This window comes from Cololabis saira, chromosome 13 (assembly GCF_033807715.1).
Source record: "Cololabis saira isolate AMF1-May2022 chromosome 13, fColSai1.1, whole genome shotgun sequence".
In the NCBI taxonomy this organism is placed as follows: Eukaryota; Metazoa; Chordata; class Actinopteri; order Beloniformes; family Belonidae; genus Cololabis; species Cololabis saira.
This window is the reverse complement of record NC_084599.1, coordinates 19,492,035-19,519,637: the sequence shown is the minus strand read 5'-3', so window position 1 is coordinate 19,519,637 and position 27,603 is coordinate 19,492,035. Positions and strand designations below refer to the sequence as shown.

At 39.7% G+C, this 27,603-nt stretch overlaps 3 protein-coding genes across 4 annotated transcripts; 2 read left to right on the top strand and 1 right to left on the bottom strand.

Moving 5' to 3' along the window:
- Nucleotides 1-420: 420 nt before the first annotated feature.
- Nucleotides 421-4,434, bottom strand: haus8 (HAUS augmin like complex subunit 8). 2 transcript variants are annotated; one of them, XM_061737123.1, is made up of 10 exons: nt 4,354-4,434; nt 3,990-4,054; nt 2,999-3,060; nt 2,684-2,810; nt 2,352-2,462; nt 2,161-2,264; nt 1,804-1,962; nt 1,480-1,621; nt 937-1,078; nt 421-750 (listed from the first exon to the last, which is right to left on the bottom strand). In XM_061737123.1, exons 1-10 carry the CDS (start codon nt 4,413-4,415, stop codon nt 627-629), a joined length of 1,098 nt encoding a protein of 365 aa, XP_061593107.1. In that variant the 5' UTR covers nt 4,416-4,434; the 3' UTR covers nt 421-626. The 2 variants fall into 2 exon arrangements, with proteins under 2 accessions (XP_061593107.1, XP_061593108.1); XM_061737124.1 differs by having other exon boundaries at nt 2,999-3,057.
- Nucleotides 4,435-18,657: 14,223 nt separating this feature from the next.
- foxe3 (forkhead box E3) lies at nt 18,658-21,536 on the top strand. The gene has a single exon (XM_061738154.1). The coding sequence runs from the start codon at nt 18,759-18,761 to the stop codon at nt 20,004-20,006; it is 1,248 nt and encodes a 415-aa protein (XP_061594138.1). The 5' UTR covers nt 18,658-18,758; the 3' UTR covers nt 20,007-21,536.
- Nucleotides 21,537-25,031: 3,495 nt separating this feature from the next.
- On the top strand, nt 25,032-27,388 carry foxd2 (forkhead box D2). Its single transcript, XM_061738155.1, has one exon. It carries the CDS (start codon nt 25,492-25,494, stop codon nt 26,593-26,595), a length of 1,104 nt encoding a protein of 367 aa, XP_061594139.1. The 5' UTR covers nt 25,032-25,491; the 3' UTR covers nt 26,596-27,388.
- The last annotated feature ends 215 nt before the right edge of the window (nt 27,389-27,603 follow it).

Below are 27,603 nucleotides of genomic sequence, written 5' to 3'. Positions count from 1 at the left end.
ATTTGGACGATATTTTTGATACACTTCTGCATCGTTTTAAAGAATGATTTCTTGAGTTAAGGAATTATAGAAAGTTAATCAAAGCACACACTTTTTTTTTTTTTTTTTAAACAGACCATGGCCCGGTTTCCCAGATCAGTTAAGTAGCTCTTAACAGCGAAAGACTTCTTTCACAGGCTCCTTTAGAAGGTTTGAAAGAAGTCTTTCGCTGTTAAGAGCTACTTAACTGATCTGGGAAACCGGGCCCTTATCATTGTGTTTCAAATATATATTTACTTGTTGATCTATATATATATCATACATGTAATGTGTCATGTGTTGTTCATTAGAGGTTGTATTACTTATTCTTATGATCTGGTAAACACCAGCTTATTATTTGTTTAAATGCCCTCACTGAAATTTTAATGTAAATTAACTTAATACATTTTGATTTTGTTTATTAAGCATATCTTTAAAAATGCATCTGCACTTGGTCAATATTTACACTCATACAATACAAGTGAAATCGCAAATCAGACAAGACATGAAGAAAAAAAAAGCCACAAAAGTACAAATAAATCCAAAACAGGGAAATCTGAAGAAAATCCAAAGTGCATGTACTCTGTATCCCATACTGTGTTGTATTTTCATTTGCGACAGAAGAGTTCATGGGTTCTTGAACTCCCGAGCTCTCCTTCTTCAGTGGCCTGTTGGACATGGATCGAATGACGGCAGACTAGTGATGACAGCTCCAGCAGCTCAGAAAATGCACTACAAATACAATAAAATATCAACATCTGAGTAAAAATAAAACATACTCAAAGTCCAGGTACTTTTCAGAATGCAACAGGATTCTTATAGGGAATAAAAAAATAAATCAATTGTATAGACTGTAATGCTGTCACATCATGCATTCAAGTCCCCATCAAATATTCTCTTTTCTACACATGACCCTACCTTGTCAGCTGATGACTGATATCTTTGGATGTTTTTTTCATATCCTTAAGGCACCCCAAAGTTGTGCTGTTGCCCACATGGTTTCCTTGTGTACACTCCAGCAACAATTTCTCAGTTTCCGTCAGGCAAGACTCAGCTTTATCTAAACAGTTGGAGAAAATGTATTTCATGAGATTGACAAACCATTTTCTGAAAATGGTTTGTGTGTATATCATTTAATTTTTACAAAACAGAACACTTAATTTCATGATTTTATGTAATTTTTTATATGTCAAAGAAAATTATTTTGTTTTTTTAAGCAGGCCTCTGACTTTAGGTTTGGTTCACATATAGGTTTAAACTACAAAAAAAAAAAACAACAAAAGAAATTCCAGATCCACATCCTAAAGCTGATATATTTTACTGTCAAAGAACATTTGGTCCAAACAATTAGATTCTGTAATTTGTACACACTTTTATCCAAAGCAGCTTAAAAATTAGATAAAGCGATCAACATGATTATCTTTAACTAAAACTTTTTCTCAGACACAATAACTACGGTACCTAGAAATGCTCTTCCATCATCCCCAGTGTAGAAATTCTTGACCGGCAGCTCATGACGGGTGGTGTCAGTGGCTGATGCTAAACACTTGTAGTCCTTGGTAAACTGTTTGGCAGCCTCTGCCACAGGTGTCAGTATATCAATCTGATGGAAAAAGAATATTAGCAGGATATTAATAGAGTGCCTGTTCCTTTATCAGCAGACGCACTTTACGCATTACATAACAAACTGATTAATTGAATGTTTGGTAGCTAATACCTGGGTAACAAAAACATGTATTTTTATACATTAAAACATTCATTATAAAAAGAAGCAAGTGTTCATACCTGCAAATCCAACAGTTCATTGAGCAGCCTTTTTCTCTCTGCCAGAAGGTACTGGCGCTTCTTTTCTTCAACCTCATTACACAGCATGTGTTCTTCTTCCATTTCCATCAAGATCTTTGCTTCTGCCTCAGCCTTGAATTTTGTAGTATGGTTTTGCATCTTAAAGAATATTTTAAAAATACAACCATAGGATCTGAATAATGCCAATAATTCAAATATATTTTATTCCAAACAATACATATTTATATAGATGAGCATGCTTTCTTTAAGACACTATTGTACACTTAATTGACTGAATGCAGCAAACACATTGAATGCAATTTCCAGCATGCGTCAGACAGTATGAGAGCAACTTACTTTAGCTGTGAGGTATGCTAGTAGAAATGTATGCATCTCAACGATCCTCTTCTCATGTTCTGAATTTCTTTCCGTCTCCACTGCATTTTCAATCACAGTTTTCTCTTACAGGGACAGATTAAAGACAATGTGTTCAGGCACAATCCAGTCAGAAAATAACACTCAGTGCTGTAGGTGTTTTGTTGAATTACCTTTAATGACTGAAATATCAAAATCTGGTCGAAAGCAGTGCCCATCTGAAAAAGTGGACTGGAGAATACTTTTTCCAAGAAGGGATGGATCAGTTTCACGAGACATCATTGCTATAAGGAAGATAATGTGGATTTGTTATGTTATTTTGAATCTATGTACATGATCAAACACGGGAAATAGTTTATTTAAGGATAATGGACTGTTGGGTGTAGAAGGCATATGACAGCATTGAATAACTATATGCTCACTCAATTTAGATTCACAACTTAAAAATAAGAAATATAGTCATGGTAACAAAAAAAAAAAAACAATCACAATTAAAAGTACTTACATGCTGCAAGCACCTGTGGGGTCACTGAGCGCCTTGGATGAGTCCCCACCTTTGGCTTGACACTGGTGGGTTTGGGTGAGGAAGGCCGTGGAGGTGCAGCAATCGAGTCATTGGTCAGTGAGTTACTCTGTTAATTAAAAAAAAAAAATAATAAGTGACATAAACACACAAATTGAAAAAAAAATAAGACAGCTGAATTGAGAGGGACGTGTACCGGTAGTTGAAAATGACACCTTAAGTTCAAATGCCATTAGCAGTTACCATATTATCCTGATAAAAATATGAGAAGGACAAAAAAGAAGCAAGCATCATTACCTTTGAAAGAGATGTTTTCTCAGCAGCTTGGAGATAGCGTGACTTGACAATAGTGCCACCTGCTAAAGATGGTGAGGACAAGTGTTGATGAATGAAGTTGCATTAGTTCCAATGAAACTAATTTCTGCATGCTTTATATCATGTTAAGCCATCTAAAAGATCAAATTAAGAACAGCAATTATGCAAATGTATCTTGTAACGTTAAATATTAAAAAGATTCTAATGAGGATTACCCTAAGCACACGACCAAGTAGTGTATCAGCAAAATATTGCAATAACACTGACCCCATATTAGTGATAATTAATAGAGACTTTCAATGCACTTTAACAGTTAGCGTTTGTGAAACTTCTCACTGCTGGACAAATTAATAACTAATTAAAACAATCCAATCAGACATGTTCTTCATTTTCTCACTGTCCGTTTTCTCTTTTCCTGCTCTGCCCAGCCTTCTGTTGTAATAGACGCTATATAAATAACATTGAATTGACACTAGATTGGTAAACTACTTTTTGGTAAATCCTGAAAAGTTTTTATGTCTTTCTGTTAAATCTGGACAACTTAAAATCAGTTTGCCTTCTTTTAAATTTGTATCTATTACTTAAATGAGATGTAACTTTAACCCCTATAGAAGGGGTTAATGATAATTGAGGCCGTTTGCATATGATAGATAGATAGATAGATAGATAGATAGATAGATAGATAGATAGATAGATAGATAGATAGATAAATAAATCAACACAATGAAATAAAATAAATATATATATATATATATATATATATAGACACATTCACCCCTCCACACATACATCAACACACGGGCATTACAAGAACTTTCATCAACATACAATCATTTTTTTGTTATTGCACATTAGCTCCTGTTTTTGTTAAGAGTAGTAATTGCTGTTGGGTAAAAGCTGTGTTTGAGTCCGAGTCTACCTATATGATTTACTCAACATGACGTGTAGTGAAACAACTAAACGAAATACTTACATTTAACAGTTTTCTTCCCATTTCCACTGTTGTTGGCTTTATCAGTATTGCTGCCACTCTTCAAACTGTGCAGGAAATAGAAAGGGGGAAAAATGTCGTCTAATTAGCAAGTAATCGAACTGATTCCTTGATATAGAAAAGAAATGCCCAAGCTAAAACACAAACGTTTTAGGTTTAATTAACTATTGTGGAATAGAAGTGATTCATGATTATATTTCTTTTTACGTATTATTCTGAACTTGCGAACTTTAATTCACTTAAACGGCTGTCTAGTCGACATCAAATTCTTATAAATTAACCTAAATACAAATCTAAACATAGTTCAACGCTGATTTAAAAGGGAAAATTAAGCACATATATACACCTTTTTTGGTCGGAAACGCTTTTAAAACTACTTGCTGCCCCTGTTGTTCTTCTGGACGCCATATTTGTTTTGTTTGAACCGCCAGTACTTCCCCTTTTGTGACCGGGAGGAACGAGAATAACATGTTCGTTCCGCTTTTCTTTTTCCCGAGGTACTAATTTAAAGGAATGCAAGTCGGATTAAAATACATATTGATATATACTGAACTGAAATGTTTATACCATTCCAGAGGATACTATATAGCTCACGATAAAAATAAGTCCATAATCTTGCAAATTAATTCTCTAAAGCTAAGGTAATACTTATTTAACCCATAATTTAATTTGGTCAGTAAATATGTATATAAGAATTCAGTTATTATTTGGATTCTAATATCTATCACTGGGATAAATGTGAGTGTACATCATTGCACTGCATTTGATCAAGCACAGATACTTATTAAGTAAAATCTAACAATGCACCCAGTTAGACAGACAGACAGACAGACAGACAGACAGACAGACAGACAATCCATTTGCTCCATGCTCCTTTAAACAGCAGAGTTGAATGAGTCTGTTGCTGAAGCTGCTCTTGAGTTTGTCAGGTGACTTTTGCCCTTTGCCACCTCCTCCAGGGTGACAAAGTAGGAGCCAACAACCAGCTTTGCTTTTTTAATGCGTTTGTTGAGTGGGTTGGCATCCTTTGTTTTGATGCCAGTCCCCTAGCATATTGCAGCAAAGAAGATGATGTTTGTAACAACAGACCGCTAAAACATTTGGATCATCCTGTTACCGACATTGAAGGACCTGATGAAGCCAAGCCCCTCTTATAAAAAACTCTCTGTGTTTGTGGACTCTAGGTGATTGTTCAGTAGAAAAGCCAGGTAGAATGAGACGATGTTCACATTTGTCCGAAGTGAAGAATGGGGACGGCAGAATGGGGACGGCAAGGACTTGTGTCTTCTGAAATCCACTACTATCTCTTTCATCTTTGCCACATGAATTGAAGGTAATTCTTTCCACACCAATTCTCAAAGGGTTAATCGGGTCCCTGTGCTCCTTGTGCGGACTGCTCTCTACACAGCACACTAAAGACATATTATCAGAACATTTCTGCAAGTGACACGACTCAGTACAGCACTTCAGAGGTTAAAGACCATGACACAAACTGTGTGTTGGTTCCATCCAGGGAGGATTATAACCTCTACACTAAATATTTTATTGCAATTACTCCACAGACCACTAGGTGGAGGTAAGAGTCTGCCCTGTTACACAATTTTAGTGTGTAAAGTCTAGGGCGCATGTCTGAGGTGGAAACTTGTGGTACTGTAACAAAATGTGTAAAGAATTACTCAGGAACTTTTTTTGACAAGCTTTACGATGCAGAACTACACAAATCACACTTAAAACTTTACTGTCCAACAAAGAAGGCTTATGTTAGCTGAGTCCAGAGGGGGTGTTCCTGAGCTTTTAGGCATTTGAGATGCAGAGTCACATCAGAAACATTTATCGTGGTCAGAAAAATCTGTGTTCCATCTAAATGAAAACATTTTTCATCAAGACAAAACTCATCAAGCACAGACTACAAAGGCAGGATTGAGGAAGGAGAGGAAAAAAGTGTTGGAGTGGACATAATGCAGTTGTGACGTGTTGACATTAGAGACACTTCATCATTTTGTATCCTGTATTATTTTTAAATGTTGCGAGAAGGAATCACAAGGGATATGCATTTAAATGCAGAAATGTATTTGGGATTTTTTTGTTTTACTAAATATGAATAGCAGGGGTTGAGGTATTTTAAAACATAATATCTGATAGGTTTACACTCTCTATAATGAAAATGAAATCAAAGGCACTGTTAGAATAAATCTAACTTTTTCATTTTATTTAGCTTTTTCCAACTTGTTCGGGCTCATGGTTATGTGTTAAAGTATGCTGTGTGTTATATTAACATACTATACTTCTTTTCTTCCTCTTTATGTGTGATCACATGATCATTACAACAAGAAACTGACCATGTGTATAGATTGTGCCAATGCAGTGAACTGCACACCTGGGAACTCAAGCCTCGATGCATTTGAATGCATGTGTGCAGCTTTATCCCATATGTGAGCATCTGCTTAAATAGTTCCTTTACATGGTGTGTAGCGCCAGCATGTGTGCGCTAGTCTTAGAGAACATAAAGGAGGCTGATCCCACCTGTTTGAGCTAGTCCTGAACAGTGGGTAGGACAATAGGAAGTGAGGTGGGGTGATGGATGACAAACACTGGTTTGCAGCTACTCCTAATACGCTTCTACAAAGATAGGAGGATAAACCACTAAGTGGTCAACTAAACCTCAGGAGATAAATTATGAGTATTGTGAACAAAACAAAAAAAACTCAACACTGCAACAAAAGAGGAAACATATACTCCATGTTGTGTCTTCTATCTTCAAAATAAAGACAGAACACCACAGTGAGTTTAATAGCTGTTGGATTATCTTTTTATTTCTATAAAGTCTATCTGCTGGAAAATGTCCAGACTTTGAAACCAGCTTTATTGTGACCTTTCGACTTTAATAAATCTTCAGAAAGGTTGAACACTCGGTACCTGTCTTTGTGCATGTATCCTGCATGTGTGTGTGTGCAAGAGAGAGACAGAGAGAGAGAGAGGGAGAGACAGATAGAGGGAGAGACCCATGACACCCCTACCCTACATTACCAGTCTGTGTAAAGGATGGATCTTATTGCCTCTCAAAGTAATAAAGTCGTGAGGCTGGCTGGTGTGTGTCTGTCTGCATGTCCATCTCTCACCACCAGGCAATGCCAGGACCAATGGCTGCGTTGAGAAGAGTGATCATAGTGAAGGTGATATGAGCAGTGAGAGTTAAGGCACAGATGATATAAAATGATGTACTGGTAAAGTGGCTTTGTTTTGGAATGTTTTTAAATTCATGTAAAATGTGAGACTGAGTCTTAAACTAAGGGGCTAACGTAAAAGAGAAAGAAGCACACACTGAAACACAGTGTTATAAGAAGACAGCTGAGAACTGAATGAGAGTCCTTGTCTTTTTTTCCCTTTTTTGTAGCCCGCCTCTCTTTCTTGTCTATCTGTTCTGAAACTCTGAAGGATGAAGGATGAAGGTTTTTATTTATGTCACTGTGACCTCATTGATACTCTGCTCTGCCACTTGAATGAAAAAAAGAAGAAGAAAAAAGCTAAATGAAGCAGTCCTAAACACATGTGCACTCACATGATTATACAGACACAACCAGGCTGTGCCCCTCTTTCCTTTGCGGTAAGCTGTTACTCATCACCCAGTCTGCCAGTCTGGTCCACATAACCTACCAGGAATGCTTCAGATACACAGAGCCTCTTACAGAAAAGCCAACAAACAGGACCTGCATCATTCAGCTGGATGTCTGTGTTAGATTAAAATGCTCTATATCTAATCAAGGTATTGTTGCATGGCACAGAAAATGTTTTGCCTTGAGTGGATCAGTTTAGTTGTATACTAATTTACCCGAATCCTTCATATGTGTGGGTATATCTTCTCATTTTCAGCATGCAAAGTTGGGAGAAATTAAAAACAAACAAACAAAAAACACCATCTCAGCTTTAAGGACAAATGCTGGGTGTATAATTTCCACTGTTTGCTCTTTTCTTTCAGTGGACCTTCTTAAAGAAACGAGGTAAGCAGGTCTAACAGTGTCATCAAGCCTGTTTGGCTTTGGAGTTTTAGAGCAGTGTTTATTTACACTCCTCAGTCAGTTACCTTGCTGTTCATTTTGTCCTATTTTACACATTACTTCCACATTTGTAAACGTAAGGTGTATCATAATTTGTTGATAGCAGTGTATAACATATTTTTAAAGGACTAGTTTTAAAAAAATGTTAAAAAGTGTTTGTTTTCATTTGTAACTGTCAAGTTACAAATTAAGTACTTCCTATAGCATTAAAACAGGTAATATAGAATGTTGCAATGGTACCTTTCAAAGTGATGGTAGGCAGAATTTTCCTCCAATTTTCCAGTCCAGTTTGATTATTGAGTTATTTTTCCATTTATTTGCTCTCAGTCCTTCTCTTTTTCATTTAAATTTAAGGTTCACAATGGTATGTGTGTTATTTTGAGAGGCCCCACTTCCAATAAAGTTAAAACACTGTAAAATGTACATAAGAATAATAATAAAAAATGCAATGAATTGAAAATCTCGCCAACCCATATTTTATTCCTATTAAAACATAAATAATGTACCAAATATAAAAAATCTGACTTCTTGTGATTTCATAGAAAATGTTAGCTCATTTTCAATGTGATGATAGCAGAATGTCTCAAAAAAGCTGGAATAGGGGCAAGAAAAGGCCGGGAAAGTAAATGAAAACAACCAGATGCGCTTTTGGACAACTAGTTTAGTTAACTGGCAACAGGCATCACTGGCTATAAAAGGAGCATTTCACAAAGGAAGAGCCTCTCAGGTGCAAAGATGGGAGGTTTTGTAATCTGCAACAAATTGTGTCCAAAGATTTGTGGAAGAATGTTTCAGGAAACATTCCTCAATATAAAATTGCAAAGACTATGAAGATTCCCCCATCCACAGCGTGTGATATCATCAAAAGATTTAGGGAATTAGATGGAATACACATGCACAAGGGACAAACATGAAGGTCAGAACTAGAGACTTGTGATTGTCAGGCACTGCATTAAAAACAGGTATGATGAGAGGGACATCCATCCAGACAGCGTCTCATTCAGAGGAAGACAGAAAACATTTGTTTTCACCCAACGAGATCACGTTAGATCCTCCCCACCCCTTCAGCTGGTGTGGAGGCAGTGCCCAGGATTGATGCATGTTTTTGTGAGGGTGGCTAATGTGAGCAACTGGACACTGGGAGAACATGCAAACTCCACACAGAGAGGCCCTTCTGCCAACCCCACCCAGGGTATGGGTGCCGAGGACATGAGGAAGTAAACACACAGAATTGAACCCAGGTCCTTCCAGCTGTGAGGCGGCTGCACTACCAGCTGCACCACTGCATCAGATAAGAAAGGTACCACATTCCTTAGCTAAAACTCCAACACATGGTCTCTTTAAACATTTACCAACAGTTTTTCAGAGGCAATGCTACTCAATGGTAAACACCCTGTTCTTACTTGCTTTATTTGTTGCTGCCATCATATTCAGAATGAACTAAACTTTCCATGAAATGAAAAAATGTGTCAGTTGCTATGTCAGATATGTTGTTAATGTGCTGTTGGGAATAAAATGTGGCTTTATGAGATTTGCAAATCAGTAAATTCAGTTTTTATTTACATTGCATGCAGCATCCCAACCCTTTCTAGAACTAGGGTTGTAATTTTCAGAATATGAATTGTTTTCCCCCATTACACAACAATAAAGTACAAAAGTCCTTTCAGGCACGTCTCATCACTCAGCATCCAGCATGGCAATGCCTCAGTCTTCCATTTAAATTATTGGTGTGGGTCAATTATTGAAATGTTTTGGTCATGAGTACATAGAAATTACCTGTATGAAATCTGGCATGAAGTCTACAAGAAAATTACTTTTATTATGACATTTATTATGAAACTGCAACCATCTTGGAAATGTCTTTGGGTAGCTATTTAATACTCAGCCTCTTTCTAAATGAATGTGGGAAAGAAAATGTACACTCATGTGAAGACAACATTAATGGAGAGAAAAATATGTCACCTTCAAGATGACAGCTTTTCAGGAACATCAACATATTTTTAGAACAGTTTAAATCTATATTCCTCACATATTACAAAAGCATGGCTAAGGAAGAAGAGGGCAAGAAGACAGTTAATGTCCTGACCGGTCCCAGACTGTAAAGACACGATGGACTGAACTGTTGCATACCTTTTTGTTTTTCTGATTTGGAATCGTTCCATTTGGTGACATCTTGTGGCTTAAACTACAAACTGCAACCAAATGAGCACTTTCCAACATATACCTTAAAAAAGCTTAGCTAAAAGATGTGAAAGCCAGTGTTTGGTTTGGCCTTTCTCGGCTGCTGCAGAAACGTTGAGGCTGGTATGAAAGAATGTATTGGTGTAATTTATCAGAAGAACATCAACTGGGCTTGCTTTCTCTTCACACAAGGGGATCTCATTCAAGACTGTTCTCCTACATGCTGTAGTTCCTCAATGTTGGAAAAAAGCTACCCGTCGCCATAAGAGCCAAGCTGCCTTCCTACCCCTTTTATTCTCTAATGAAAATATGTTAATGAATATTAAATAAAGTTAGTGCTAAATCTAGGCAGTGACATGAAAGAGCAGTGATTCTTGATTCAAATCACGTGAACAAATGCCCCACTGAGACACATTTTGGATACAGTTAAAATCTTCACAAGTGTTATATTTTTAAAGTTTAAGCTGCTTACCTCAGCGGCCTCAGACAGCATGTCACAGGGCATGTGAGGATATGCTTTACCGTAATTGTTTTATGTCCATAAACTAATCATGGGTTAAATGAGACAGCCAGAGCAGAAAGACTGATGAAACTGCTGGGCCAGAGAGTAAACAAAAGAGGGGGACATAATGCTGCTTACTTATGAGCTTGGAGCTGCGAGTTAAAATATTCCAGAGCCAGGGGAGTGACTGAGCTGATGAGAGAAAGGGTAAACAGACTCAGGATCCCGCCTGATTCTGACTGAACAAAACATGTGCAGCAGCACCATGACTTATTATGGGAGAGCTAGTGTATTTAAAAAAAAATTGCTTAAACAAGAAGATGACTAGGTGAACAAATTCAAATAAGAAATGGAAACATTTTGTTGTAAACCCAGTGCTCCTACCTAAGTGACAGTCCTGGGCATTGCTCCCTCTACCAACCCCGGGAGGCCCTGCACTGAGCTCAGGTCTCTTTCTTAACCTGAGGAATGAGCAGGCCGCTTCTTTTCACCAGACAGGGTGGGGTTTCTCTCCTCCCCATTCTCTCCTCCCCATCTGGCGCCCCAGCTGGCCAGAGGGGGCATGTATAGCCCAGGAGCATGTTTTTGTGAGGGTAGCTCCCATTAGCTACGCAAGGGAACATGGGGAGAACATGCAAACTCCACACAGAAAGGCCCTTTCACCAACCCCACCCAGGGTGTGGGCGCCGAACTCATGGGGGAACTAACACGCACTTCAGCGCCCACAGCGTCGCCGGCGGGAATTGAACCCAGGACCTTCTTGCTGTGAGACGGCTGCACTACCAGCTGCGCAAATACTAGTATTTCTGTTATAACAAGTCCTTTTTACTCCAAACTCATCACATGTTGACACTTGGGGCCAATCCCAATGTTCACCCTACTTTCTACCACTAGCCCTCACCCACTACCACTTCACCCTAGAAGCTGTTTTAATTTCCGTTGTAGCGCTGTTAATATGCCACTTTATTAAGTTTTAATATTTTTTCAGGCGTAAAAGTAACCGTTAAGATCCCCAACCTGGGCTCAGTTAATCCAAATAACGCCTGTTAAGAGATTTGCTCCGATGTTTTCCGGGATGAGAAGAGCTGACGGCGATTTATGGTTCCACGTTAAATCGACGCAGAGCCTACGGCGTAGGTTACGCGGCGCCGCGTAACCTACTGTACACCGTAGGCTCTGTGTTGGTGTAACGCGGAACCATAAATCAGCCTTTATTCTGGCGAGATCTGAAGATACAACGCAACAACGAGCAAGCAAGTGATTATGTACATTCATTGAGTGAATATTACGAAAGTAAAATATATATTTCTTGCTACAAATGTAATCAAAACGCATTTTTATGCAGAAACTAACTCAAAATATTGATTTTATTCACTAAAAATGACAAATGTCCGCTAATTTTTTTGTTTGATTCAGCCTGCAAATGATGACGTAAAGCATTCTGGGAAATTTTTCTGGCCCTCGGTCGTGAAGTCAGCATCTGAAATCCCTAGCTTTTAAGGGCTAGATTCATACCCCCTAGCCCTCGATATGCACACTACCCCTACATGCAAATAGGAATTGGGACACCACTACCCTCACGGGAACACGCAAAATTTAGGGGTAGGGCTGAAAAGTAGGGGGTGTATTGGGACTGGCCCTTGGTCTTCAAAGTCCTTAAAAGCACAAATACCAGTTAAAGCTTCATTTTTGGATGTGTAGAGTTCTCGGATTTGCCATTACAACAATTGTGGGATGCATTGCCATTGAAATGTATAAAATATCAGCAAAAATTTAAGCTGAACAAATGCCACATTACCCAACCACAATGTTTTCCCAACTGGAAGTCAAAAGGAAGAAAAAAAAAGAAAATTAGTAGAGAAAAGCAGCAGAAACCAGGTGTGTCCCAAACACACCTCCTAAGATTAAGAGTCAGGTGACAATGGTTTTAGCCTCAGTTTTCACCTAAGAAAGATAGCTGGCAATATTTAGCTGTACATAAATTCCCAGTGCATAGAAAAGTGACTTTAAAGGGGTCCTCACGCTGAAAACTAAAGTAAAGTGCTTTTTAAGCAAGTGCCAGTGTGACAAGTTTGGAATCAAAATGTGTTGGATAGCTACATTTATACTTATACTTAAATTTATACTTAAAATGTCAACACATTTTATTAGCGTCCGATCTCTTATCCACATGGGAGTTTTTTTATTGTAACCCTTTTTTGCTTTTTCAATGCACTTTGGTTTTGGTCTGTTTTAGTCACATGCAATTATTTACAATTTTCCCTTTGAGTTTTTTTTTGTTTTAAAAAAGGGAAATTTTAAAAGGAATTATATCTGTAAATGTGTAGTCTAGAGCCTGAAAAGCTGTGTTTTTCCTGCTATCACCTAATGTTCCTCCTCTCATAGCCAACCTTGCTCTGTTTTCAATCTCTAAAAACAGATGTCTGAATATGAAAGTGGGGAATCATTGGTAAAACCAGATGACAGACTTTTGGTACTGTCGGTACTGGAATGTGTCATGATCCATGCCTCAGCCCAGAGACTTTGATGCCATCTCTGGACAAAGATAATATAAAGCCCGCCCCAGAAATGTTTTGTCCATGTGGTTATATCAGCTATAGACAAATTATGGTCATGGGTGAGAGCTTGTGGGTCTCCACCCTAGATTCATGCCCATTTACATGTACCCATGTGCAGTCCTCCAAATACATTGAATAATAATATTAAAACAATGTCAAAGGAGAAACACGAAAATCTTTTCCGATGTCCCTTTAAAACATTTCAATGATTTCCCCGAGCATTTTTTGTGCAGATCTTCTGCCCATCATTGCTCCTGAGAGACTCACCCTTTCATGAAAACTGGCACCAAATCACCTTTACAAAAACCTGCTAACATCACACACCAATTTGGAATATTTTTTTTCCCTTTTACATCCTTACTAACATGAAATTTCCCCTGAATGGAAAAGAATTGATACCTATTAACGAACTGAATTAACTTAACAAGAGAAGAAACATGGAAAATCTTGATATTAAATCTTCATACTGTTGCAAATAAATACAAGTTAAAATGATAAGAAAATCACTGCACAGTTCTTATTTTGTTTTATTTTATTGTATTTGCATTGCCCATATCCCAACTTCTTTTGATTTAGGGTTCTAAACTTGCCCAACTGTCCATGCATCCCTTCTATGATATGTTTAAAAACACAGATGTGTTTAAATGTATACAAAAATACTGTTGAAAGCTAAAACTGATGGACTCAGTAATAAGTAAGTAGTAAGTAAAATGTATTTATATAGCAATCTGTAATCTGATTTTATCCCTCAAAGAACAACTTGAACCCCTCTTGAAAGAAGGGCTCAAGATTTTTAGATGTCATCACATAGTCTGGAGTCACGCTTTCCACTTTGTGCTCCTGTCGCTCACATCCTAATTGTTTAATTATAGTGCTTATCTTAACCTGCTTTGACCTCAGAACTGTGGTCACTCTTTTGAATGCTTCAAGCAACTTCTCTCTCTGCACCCCTGAGGGCTCATGGATGGGTTTCTGTGGGGCAGTGTTGAAGAGGATCCGGTCTTCAGGGTTATCCTGGGGGGGTGGAAACTTAATAATCCCCAATAAAGGAAAAATAGCAGATAAGATTGTATTTTATGTACCATGAAGAGACCATTTTTCAGCTTTCAACAGTGAATTTAAAACATTTAAACATTTACAACATCAGTTGGGTAACTGATCTTTGTGAAAACAAGTTTAGAAATGAGTACATTGGTTGTATCATCAAATTTGTTCAAACACATTTGTACCTCTTTGAAAATGATAAATGAGCTGCATATAAACATGGCGCGATTTGGTTGTGTGTGTGTGTGTGTGTGTGTGTGTGTGTGTGTGTGTGTGTGTGTGTGTGTGTGTGTGTGTGTGTGTGTGTGTGTGTGTGTGTGTGTGTGTGTGTGTGTGTGTGTGTGTGTGTGTGTGAGAACCCTGCTCAGCGCTTTAGTAGAGCAGTGTAGCGTGCAGTGCAGGAGTGAGCAGAGGCAGCCCAGGCCAGCGCAGCCCCAGTACTCTGGTAATCCCTGCGTTTTCAGGAGCCCTGGCCCGTACTTGATGAGCTTGAGCAAGAAAAAGGTTGTGCGCTCTCTCATGTGCTTCCCTCTCTCTGTGTCTCCCTGTCTTTCTGTCTCTCACTCTTTTATTCCCCCTCTTTTTCTCATGCTCCCCCTCCTTCTCATCCCCTGGAGCCACTGTTCGAATGAATGGATTCCAAGTGTTGACTCAGCAACTTCATCTGCTCCTCTCACCCGTCGTACTTCTCAGCAGCTATTTCATCATATGGGGGAGAAAACCTGCAGAGTTGGTACCATCAGGGATGACAATAAGTATGAATGCACTTGTGTCTGCTTTGAATGTGGGTGCTTATTTTTTAGGTTGGTTTTAGGTTCGGTTAATTTAATCGAAACTTAACTTTATTGTTTTTTTTCCTGAATTTCGTTCAGGTTTTTTTCCTTATCGCAACAAAAGTGTACAGAAACTATTCCAACTCCACATTTGATGAGCTGGTTTCAGTTAAAAACATTGTGTAAATGTGTGTAAATAGTTTACATGTGTGTTTGAGGGCATCCCAGAGAATCTCTCAGTATTGTGGCAAGACAGTTACCTCTCCTGAGACTGGTTTATGGTTACAATCCATCTCAACGTGGTAGACATGAATACAGACGAAGCCTGCTTGACACGTATACTCAGTGAAAACCCTTTAGTGCTGCAAGATTTTTGAAAAAGTTTCCGACATGCCACCACTTCCCTGGAATCCCGGGCTCAGTTAAGATGGACTTTGTCAACATGTCACACGGTTTTGTGGTCTGAATGGATGCTGCTTCCTCCGACCTGACGAGGTCATGAAGAGCTTTGAAATAAACATACAATTCACAAGCCATCATCTGCGGCAGCAGAGGGGTACACCAGCGGCTAAAGTCTGGGTAACCTAAGTAGCTGAAAAGGCTTCATACTAACACCAAGACATGCTGCCATCCAGATGACATCTGCTCCAGGAAGGCTTTGATTACAATGCCATGACTCTGCAGTAAAGGAGTCCAGATGCTGAAATTGGTCAGCCTGCAGGTCTGATCTGTCGCCCACAGAAAGCATCATGTGCGTCATGAAAACAAAATTCTATCAAGATAAGCCCCAGATGATTATTTATTAATTAGCACATTTTCTTTAGAAAGGGAAACTTTTTTTCCCAGTATTTCAGTAATATATTTGGTATAGAATAAAAAAAATGTATTCCCTGTTGCTTAAGGATACGGTTCTGACAGGAGTTGGCGAATTAAGCGACTATTCTTTAGACTGGCCTGGCAGGACTCCTGATCAGTACCAAGGGATGAACCACAATTCACTTCTCACTACAGCAAATCTTCTGCTTTTCCACAGTTTGTGAGCATTGTTGAACCACATTTTGCATTTAGGGTTTCAGATTTTGTTGGGTTTTTTTGTCCAAAATATCCATCCATCCATCCATCCATCCATCCATCCATCCATCCATCCATCCATCCATCCATCCATCCATCCATCCATCCATCCATCCATCCATCCATCCATCCATCCATCCATCCATCCATCCATCCATCATCTATACCTGTTTATTTCTCTTTAGGTCACAGGGATCTACTGCTCTATCCCAATTCTTTCTTGGTGAAAAGCAGAGGTACACCCTGGACCGGCTTCCAGTCCATCGCAGGGCTTTTTCCAGAAAATGATAAATAAAATCTGATGCCTACAGTATTAACTCGGTGGAGAGGCCACATTCTTTTCAAAAACCATACACGGAGATATGTTTATCAATATGTACAGTACGATGTTTGTTCTGTTCATGTGACTGAGAAACAAATATTGTACTGAGGATACAGAGAGGTGTGGGGAGGCTCTGACACGGTGGCAGGGTCGTTTGGGAGGGGATTAGCAGGAGGCTGGGGGCCCCGAGGCAGAGAACCTTGTTTCCTGGCCTGAGCCCCTGTTTGTCCTGCCTGACCTGGCAGCTCTGGGGGCAGATCCTGCTTGGATACATCCCCGCTCCCACGCCTGTCTGAAGCTGTTAGCCACTGGCTGTGAGTAGCTAGCTGGGCTTAGTGGTGTCTGAGCTGCGGCTGGGCGGGGAGGGGGTCCAGTCATCTGTGGAAGGGGGTTCCCAGCTGTTGTGTGTTGGCAAAGAGCGGGTGACGGTGAAACAGGCATCTGGCAGAGCAGTGGGAGGGGATGATTAATAACTTTTGTTTGGCTATGGCCAACATATTTGTATGTTAGGTCTGATCAAAGGGGAGTCAGCGGTGTCGCCTCAGAGCTTGTGAACATGTAACTTGTTAGGTTAATGTGATAAAAAAAACCCACCATGCTTTAAATAAAATATTTAGCCTGAATTTAGTGTTACTTAGTCCTTCTTTTGTTGATTTTTCAAATTTTAATCCAATTGAAATTAATTTGTTAAAACGAATTAGTTGTGTTGTTGATGGAAATGGTAATGAACTAGCTCAGTGCAAGAGCTACAACAAAATAATTCCAACTGTGTCCTACAGATGCATACCTACACTTACGGTGCCACAAATGTATTCAGGTCTTCGTTTAATTTTCTGTGTCATCAAGTTATCAAGTGGTCATGCAACATCCTAATTCCACCGTCAACACTGTGAAGCCTCCCTGATGGGCAGACATTATCCACATTAAGCAACACAACACGCCTCACCATGCTGTTAAAACGGACAGTGGTTGATGCTAATCGTAGCCCTCTGTTTCTATGAATAATCAAACAGCACCATCACAATCTGGTGCTTAAAGGGTGTTGTCTTCATACCGGCTGTGTGCACAAGTGTTTTCACTCCAAAATCCATAAGATAACACATCTCCACTCTACCAAAGGGAGATTGTTTGATTATCACTGTCAAAAAAAATGAAATGAAATAGAGCGATATTTACTTTTCTTCCCCAAAAGCTTTGATAGCTCAATTGCTTGTTTTCAGCGGCTTGTTATTATTTTTCAATTGGTGGATTGGCTGTTGGGTTTCGAGGAGAATGGCTCAGCTCTGTGTGTGTTGTTTCTGCCCTAGATATACACACAGCTGTCGGTGAAAGGCCAGAGAGCAACAGAGATTCAGAGAAGGGATCACTAGCGCTAAAGTTTTATTTGTGTCTCCAAAACAGATAACCGGTTTAGAGCCGGTGGGATAAAAAAACTTCACAAGTCGGTACTTTGCTTGAACATCACAGAGGGGTTGTTAGTTGGAGCTGAGATTGAGAAAACTAATGTTTGTTGTACTTGGTTAAAGACCAGGTTTAAAATTAAATAGAACATTATTACAATTATTATTCATATTGATCAAGTAGTAGTCAGTCCTTGTTTATATATCTTTACTACTATGCTGCTAATGAGGAAATAGCTTGTTTTTATTCTTTGTTCTTGCTCTTTTCATACTGTACCAAATAATGAAATGAGGTTCCGGGATATATTCAATTTTTGCCTAGGGTATGTGCAATGTCGTTCACTGCTGCTTGGTTTCATTCTCACTAATTTTATTGTGGTATTGAGTCTTATATCTGTGGCTGTCTGTATGTGTTTTTATATGCTATGCATGTATTTGATGCCTAAAACAAATTTCCCTATAGTGGACATTAAAGTATAGCTCAACTCAACTCATATACATACATCATTAAATGCAGGCTGCTGTAAAAAGTCCAAATACCTAAAAACAGTCAACTTTGGAGTGGATGGGCGTGAGTTGTGGGTGCTCGTGCTTCAATCGTCACTGTGGACCCAGTGGCGTCACTACTGGCCTGTCTTATAAAACTGTCAACGCCTTCCTCTCACCTGGACTGACACACACACCCACACACACACACGCACACAACAGCCGGTGCAGGACAAGGGCTATTTCTGTCCGGAGCAAAAGCGGGTATAGCCAGAGGTAAAAATTACTCTCTGTGGGTATTTTTTTTTTTACCCTCAATTGATATTCTCGACTCAAAGAAGAACATTATTGTTTCTTTTATGAATCTGGCAAATTATTCTTACTTCTCTGGCATGTGCAACATGACCGCAGAGCCGTCGCCCGCAGAGGCCAGCCCTGTGGTCATGTCTCCCAGCGTCAGCCTGGACTCGCCGGGGATGCAGCTGCAGGTGCGGCCGAAGGACGGCGTCCTGATCAAGTGCGAGCCCCGGGGCTCCAGCCCGGGCATCACGGAGGAGGGAGCGGCCCTGGGCCAGACCCTGCAGGGCCAGGCCGAGGAGACGCTGCCCTCGGGCAGCCGCCGCAGGAAGAGGCCCGTCCAGAGGGGGAAGCCTCCCTACAGCTACATCGCCCTCATCGCCATGGCCATCGCCAACTCCCCGGAGAGGAAGCTCACCTTAGGGGGCATTTACAAGTTCATCATGGAGCGCTTTCCTTTCTACAGGGAAAACTCAAAGAAGTGGCAAAACTCCATCCGCCACAACCTGACCCTGAACGACTGCTTTGTGAAGATCCCCAGGGAGCCCGGCAGGCCGGGAAAGGGCAACTACTGGACCTTGGACCCCGCCGCGGAGGACATGTTTGACAACGGAAGCTTTCTGAGGAGGAGGAAGAGGTTCAAGCGCACGGATGTGAGCACCTACCCGGGCTACATGCAGAGCTCCAGTGCGTTCACCCCGACGCCCATGGGCAGGCCGGCCTACCCCAACAGCCTTTACGCGGGGATGGGGCCGGGCTACGGCTCCCAGCTGACAGCATCCTCCCCGCATCCCGCCATGCTGCATCACTACCAGACCCCCGCAGGGGTCGGCCTGCAGGGACAGCCCCGCATGTTCAGCATCGACAACATCATCAGCCAGCAGGCGGTGGACGGGGGGCTGGGCTCCCAGCAGGCCCTGCATGGTGACCTGGGCACCATGACCTCCAGCTGCTCCATCTCAGACCCGTCTGCGTCCTTCCAGAGCCAGAGCGTGAACCCGTCATCAGCCAACATGCTCAGCAGCAGGAACAGCGGGAACCTCTCCTCCAACCTGACCAACGCCGGGTATCCTTACTCCTCTTCCTCCGCCTCCCCCCCGAGCCTGCCCTCCATGAGCCAGTCCGGCTTCTCCCCGGGGAGCTCCCAGGTGTACTGCTCGGGGAACCGGCTGTCCCTGCCGGCCCTGCGCCCCGGCTCCTGCGCCGAGCACACGGAGCAGCTGCTGGGCCTGTCGGGCCCCATGAACTCCTACAACAACAGCTACATGAGACAGAGCAACTTTGCGTCGGGACTAGAGCGGTATATGTGAGGGATTGATTGATAGAAAAGAGAGAGAAGAGATACACTACAGGTGTTGTGCCAAAAAGTGATTGCCTGCCAGAATCTGATTTCTTCTGATTTCTGGCCGCGGGAGCGCGCACAGCAGCCCGTTGAACGATAGCGCTGAAACGTCAGATTTTCAGATTATGAAGCTCAAGAATGAGATCAAGTCATATTTAGGCAGAAACAACTTTTCATTAACTGTATTTGGCCTTCAATCAATTTTTGGCAGGGGAAAATGCCTATTGTAACGGTCATTTAAAAGAGTTAAAGGCAATCCTGTGAGCTCTAGTATTTAGCCTATATTATGAAGCTCAAGAATGAGATCAAATCATATAGGTAGAAACGACCTTTCATTAATTGTATTTGGCCTTCAATCAATTTTTGGCAGGTAAAAAGACCCATTTTCAGGGGAGAAATCAGATTCTGGCAGGCAATCACTTTTTGGCACAACACCTGTTAACATGAACATCGCCTAAAGCCTTAATTATGGTTCTGCGTTAAATCGACGCCGAGCCTACGCCGTAGAGTTACGGCGTAGCCTTCGGCGTAGGCTCTGCGTTGGTGTAACGCGGAACCATAAATCAGCCTTAATGCAAACAGTCATTGAATGACAGATTTACTTACTGTAGAAGTTCAGAAACGAAGTGACACAACATGACCGAGCCTCAGAATAAAACATTCCTATTTATAAAGGTGCGAAGCCATTCAGATCCGTTTGACACATTCCATCATTGTATCTTCTGATATGTTGTTTCACATGCGTGCCTTCTTCCTGTTCAAGTCAGTACTTCTTCGACTTTGTCAAAACTTGTTTTTTTAAAGTGTCATTTAAAAAAAAAAACGAATTGAAAACGGATATTTTCTGTGTGTAAATAGCTTATCAATGTAAAGATTTTATTAAAAGAAGAAGGGTGTCATTTCTGGAAAAACATTTCTTGGTTACATGAAAATAATGATTTTTTTTTTTCGTGCACAGCAGACTTATTATGCTTTCTGTGTAACTCAAGGTTTTATATCAGCAATTAATGAGTAACATAATAATATGAAAAAAGGCTATGAAGGTTCAACTTATTTTATCTAATAATTAAATTACTAAGATTTAAGTCAATAGCATAATAAGATTCAATTAATTTCATAAAACCTGTTCTGTGTTTCACTAAGGAGTTTTGATAGCAATGCTTCTATTTATTTTGTTAAATAAAGGTGTCTTGAAAGTTTTAAGAGTCATGGTTTGTATTTCAGATCATTTGTAATACAGTATTTCTGTTGTCTGTATGACCACAATAACAGGCCTTTAAAATCCTTAATACGTTTTGCTTTGGTTTAGAATGTGCTTTGGGGGAGTGTTGATTATTGAAAGTTATCAGATAAGCAGATCACAGACTGAAGACATGCAACTCCACACAATAATCTGGGCCCAATTTCTTTGAATACCTGCACCATTTTTGGATTTTCCCGTTTTACATCTGTGGTATATCAGCATCTGTACAGAAATGATTTACTTCATCACGTTTTGGCCTTTCCTCATGATTGATAATACTTTCCATCTGATTGTTTATTATTTAGTTAATTATTTTGTTTCTGTTATCTTCTGAGATTAAATTCAAATATTGAAAATGTATTTGAGCACTTTCATATCTACTTTAACAATATTGATTAACTGATTAAACTTGAGATACTGTGTAAAAACAATTTATAATTGTAGGCTGTTAGAGCTAAAATAAAAAAAGAAGAAAAAATGTCATTAATTGCATTGTTCTCATCATGGTAATAAGAACAGATTAAAAAGGAGATGGAGGTGGTAATGAAATATTGATAAAGACTGTATTGGAATGAAATTTCATTGTAAATCGACTAATAAAGGAGTCTAATCTCACCTCATCATCTAAATGCAAACACATTGCAGATAATAGTAGATTGGACGTACTGATAAGTTTGAGTGTTATTGACCAAATATTCATTGAAATAGTCTTATAGCATCTCTTGGATCAGCATTATTATCTGTGATGGAAAACTGATGTTTAAGTTCGAGAACACAAGAATCGCAGTATATTACCGGTTCCTGCCATCAGCAGGAAGTAATTAATCAGCCATTGGGACTGTTGTCACACTCGGTAACTGTATAGCTGCTCATTTTCTTCAGTGGTTTGTTGGATGTATGTAGAATAAATATGCTGCTATACCCTCTGTGAGGGGGATTAAACAATATCTGTTGTTTTTTGTTTTTTAATTCCGATTTGATTAGATGCATCATTGTTGATCTGGGATCATTTTTAGACTTAATTCATAGAGGGAAATAGTTTATGTTGCGACTAAAATACATGAATAAAAGGATTAAAGCTTGATTTGAGACACGGTTTGATACCTTGTGCTGTATCATATTAGTTTCCCCAGCCCAATGTGTAGATGTAACAGATATCTTTCAATCAGAAAAGAGGGTAAACAAGGCACATCCAACCAGGACGGCATTTATATGATCATTTATCCAGCTAATCTTCTAAGCCGTAGGTGCATATGTGCGGACATAACATGTTTTATAATATTTTATTTTATTATTAATTATAAAATTTCTTAACGGGGTCCAAAGCAACAAGAAAAAAAAATTGCAACAGGTCTTAGATTTACAGACTGTCTTCAGCAGTTGTACTCACATATTGAGCTTTCAGATGACTCTGCAGTGTGTGTTATATATTATTCAATCTTTCACTTACATTGAAAAGATAAGTTGTGGGTCTGTTTATTTAGACACACAACCATGCCTACTATATAATATTACAGTGTGTCTAAAAAATATAAACAACACATATGACAATAAATTAATGTAAAAAAATCAATATGCGTGAAAGTACACCGTTCAACTTCGTACAGACTTTACACTTTAAAAACACCAATGCGCCATGCAAACGCCTCATTTAGGCAACAAAGATCATGAAAGTCATATGAGCCGCTCTTTAATAAATAATATTTGCGTCTGAGTTTTTGCACTTCTGTTATCGTCTCACAACACCAAAATAACATTGTTTGATTTTTTAATTTTTGCTTTAACATTTATTTTGACACCAAATAGCATAAATTAATTTTTAATACTTTTTCACCAGCAGAGGGCGCGTCAGCACCACAAACTGCGGCGATGAGAAGTGCGTCTCTGGACAATCCGGTAAAACATGAACCAATGGACCTTTGGTAAGATGACAACCCTGAAAGAGATGGTTAAATATATGCAAAATTCAGAATATAACGTATAAAACAACAACTTTAAACCACAATATTAAGCATTAAACTTGTATTAAAAATGAATGTTTCGTGTAATATTAATAAGAGCATGAAAAAGGGCTATTCATACTAAATATCTTTAAATTTAAACAAGACGACAGTATATATTCATTTATCATTTTTGAGTCTATTCATTTACTCATTATTTAATTAATTTTACTTTTGGAAAACCTATTGGAAAAAAGGTCAGAAGACATCATATACCTATATATATACATACATATATATATATATATATATATATATATATATATATATATATATATATATATATATATATATATATATATATATATATATATATATATATATATATATACGTCTTACGTTAATTATTCATATATTTTACATGTCTTAAATATTATTGATTACCTTATGAATTTATCTTAACATTGCATTGATCATATCTTGGAGAGAATCCGGGAATAAAGCATATGCAGTTTTTAGCGTGTGGTCTGGGGTTGGGTTTTGAGGGATACATAAATAAATAAATACATGAATAAATAAATAAATAAATAAATTTAAAAAAAATGTAAAATGAGTTTTATGAAAAATACAGTTCTTAAAAAGAGCATTGCGTCATGCCTGCCGGGCAGCTGTCTGCCAGGTTTGTTTGTTTATTCTACATCTTTACAGGCTCGTCACACGCAGCTCTGACACTCGAATCAGTCAAGGCGTCTTTAATTTACGTCTCCTCGCCTTGAACCTGTTTCCTTACAGAAACCAGGACTCCATTTAAAATGTAAACAATCAAAACGAAAAAAAAAAACAAAAAAAAAAACAAAACTAAATTAGGCAGGCATATTCAAAATAATTCATCATCTGTTCCGTCGTGCAAGGAATTTCAAAACCATCGCGCCTTTTCACCTACAGGTGCGACTAATGAGGTGATGACAGGATCGCATTAGGTTCACTAACTCCGCAGGGTAATATACCTGCTCTAAACAACCCAAATCCATATCGTCACCCTGTGTCATTTTACCGTTGACGAGGACGAAGTGCAGCAGGCTGCAGTTGAGTGAAAAACAATAACATATTCTAGTTAAATTAGGCAAAACATCCAATTAGACAATGTTCTGTGTTGTTGACAAGGAAAATACAAAAACTCAAGAGAAATAGGCTATCCGGCTTGTTATGCAACTGGTCGAAACCTATTAAAGGGAATTAATTAATTCACCCAAATTACATCCCGAAATCCTCGTTTGAAGACCATGCAACACCTTACAAAAACAGAGATGAGTTAATTTATTTAAAGGTCATGCTAAGATTATTTTATCCTCGAGCTGTTTATATGTTTTATACATGATACCCTAATTAATCTCATATGAATTCAATTCAGTATAATTCAGTAGCCTGTTTTTTTTTTTTACATGTTCCTGTTTCATAACAAACGCTCTTGTTTCTTAAATGTATAGCTGTGAGCCAATTGATAAAGATGGGAATCAGTAAAATTGCCGTCTGTCAATCAAAACTTGAGAGTATATAAACAAGTGCCAGGCTTAAAGCAAACGTGGGAGCAAACAGTGACACCAGCACTTGTTGTCATCTTCTTTTAGTTTTGTTACTCTTCTTTTAACGATGAATATACAATATTCAAAAGCCAGTCGAGGAAATCCAAATATTTCTTTTTCTGCAGAGAATGCCCGTCCAGTTCCTGGTAACGTTGACTCAGACACCACGTGATCAGCATGGTCCTATAAATACCTTTTGAGAGCCTAGGAGGATAGTGTGACAGTGTGGCTGGATACCACCCGTGCGTAAAAGCTATTTTGGAGGGGCATCTGGATATCCAAAAAGTGGCGTTTTTGAAACAATCCATGCGTAAAAATGATCACGGGCGGAATCCATTGCATCTGAAGAAAACAGAAGAGACAATCGGCGCAAGAAGCTGACTTCTTCTCAGTGTGGCTTTTACGCCTGACAGTCCCAAGTTTTCTCTATGAGATCCTCGTACGACCCTGCTCTCGCAGCCGTGGACGTCAAGAAGTCGCCAGAATCACAGGTCAAAGAGTTCCTTATCTGTTTCGTAGATTCTAGCCATGTGTTCATTCAGTAGTTGGAGATAAGTCTGCAGCAAAAGCCTGAGGTTGCAGGGAGAGAAAGAGGTGTGTCTGTGCGCTCTGGCTCTATAGCCCGACCAGACGACAGAAGTCGGGTTTTTTGGGGAACGAGAGGGAAGGAGAAACGCTTCTCCAAGGATGACTTTAGGGACGGATATGTCCGACAGCTCTGCATTGTCCGAAGATGTGGACATCGATGTTGTTGGAGGGGACATAACCGTCGGGAAAGACGGAAAATACATTCACCACGAGTTCAACTTGGACAATGATTCGGACGATAATTACTCCCAGAATACGGCCGACAGGGTTTCCTCTCCCGGGCTCAGCAGTTCCGACTGTCCGTCAGACCAGCTGGGATCCAGCGCAGAGGCTGGGACTGTGATCGGGGACAAACCCAGGAAAAGTGCGCTGGTGAAACCCCCCTACTCTTACATCGCCCTGATCACCATGGCCATCCTGCAGAGCCCCAAGAAACGTCTCACTCTCAGCGAGATCTGCGAGTTTATCAGCAGTAGATTTCCTTACTACCGGGAAAAATTCCCCGCTTGGCAAAACTCTATTCGCCACAACCTTTCCCTAAACGACTGCTTTGTGAAAATCCCTCGGGAGCCCGGCAACCCCGGAAAGGGCAACTACTGGACCCTGGACCCGGACTCCGCAGACATGTTCGACAACGGCAGCTTCTTGCGCAGAAGGAAACGCTTCAAGAGGCACCAAAACACCGAAATCCTCAGGGACTCCGGCGGCTTTCTACCAGGGTTTGGATACGGACCATATGGATACAACTATGGACTTCAGCTGCAGAACTTTCACGCAGCCCACAACCCGTATCACCCACACCACACAGGCGGCTCATTCCCGTTCCCCAATGCGCCCTGCACCTTGCCTTCATCAGCCACTATATTCCCCGCGCCACATCACCTGCCCTCACTTTTAGGGGCCGATTTAAGAAAGACTTTTTACCCTCAACTGAGCCCTTCTCTGCCCCCCCTCAAGACGGACTCCAGCACCCCGAGTCGACCATCATTCTCCATTGATAATATCATCGGAGCAGCCAACTCCAGCAGCTCTTCATACAGCGCGCAGACGGGCAGCCAGGCTCAGATCCTGGCCATGCTGACCCCGGCACTCACCTCCGCTTCCACCCACTTGAACTTATCACAGGACAACATATTACAGCCAAGCCCCCAAAGTCAGTCCTTTCCCAACAAAACCCCGACTATGAACACGTGTCCATATTAAAGAAAAAGAGAGATAGAGAAAAACACAGACAAAAAAAACTATGTATATATGTGACATCGTCCAGCGTGAAGGTAGGGTGCACTTTCTTGCTGAAGTAAGAGTCTTTTTAAGCTCTCCAAGTTTCCTAACAATGTAAGATGAGAGCTACGTTTATTTATGACTTGTACATATGTATTATACTGAGAGACAGAAGCAGAAGCAACTTGGAGAAAGATCTAAAAAAAACAAACCCCAACAAAACAAAAAACGCTGGTCTGCAACCTGGTGCGGCCTTCATTTTGAATGAAGAAGAAGCGGATTCGAATAAGTTAAAGCTTTCATCAATGACCACGGGAATAATTTCCATTTTTTATAAATATAACTGAGAAGTTTATTATGATTCATATTGTTTATTTTGTGCGTCGTGAGAAAGTGGCACTGTTGTATTTTAGGCTGACAAGAGACGGCAAACTCAGGTTTTACTTAGAAAGCACATGGAGCCAAAGGGGTGTTTCTAACATATAAAGAAAAAAAATCCACTCTCACTCCCCTTGAATCTCTTTTACATGGTGAACTTGTGATAAAGAATCATTTCACGCTGCCAGTGGACACGTAGATTGTGTGATTTTTCGTATTACACGGTGTAATACCTATCTCGATCGTTTAATTGTTCGTCCCTCCCTATTCACAATTTAATCTGTGAAGCATACCATTTGTCATGTGTTGTCAATAGATAAACACTTAAATGTTCATAGGTCATTTTTTGTTGTAATGACGAGATTAATAAATGTTTGTGAATTTAAAAAGAGAAAAATCGTTATTTTTTATTGTATTGCAGAGGTCCTCTTCAACATGGATCGAAAAAATAGAGCAGTGCAAGGACTGAATTCAGAAAACCCAGTTTCATTGTATTAATTGTTTTTTTTTTCATGCACATGTTTGGAAAAGTTTCCTAACCACTGAAATTGCAGGGTTTCAGTCTAAACTAGATTTATTTGGGGGGTTACAACACGGACATAATTTATTTCA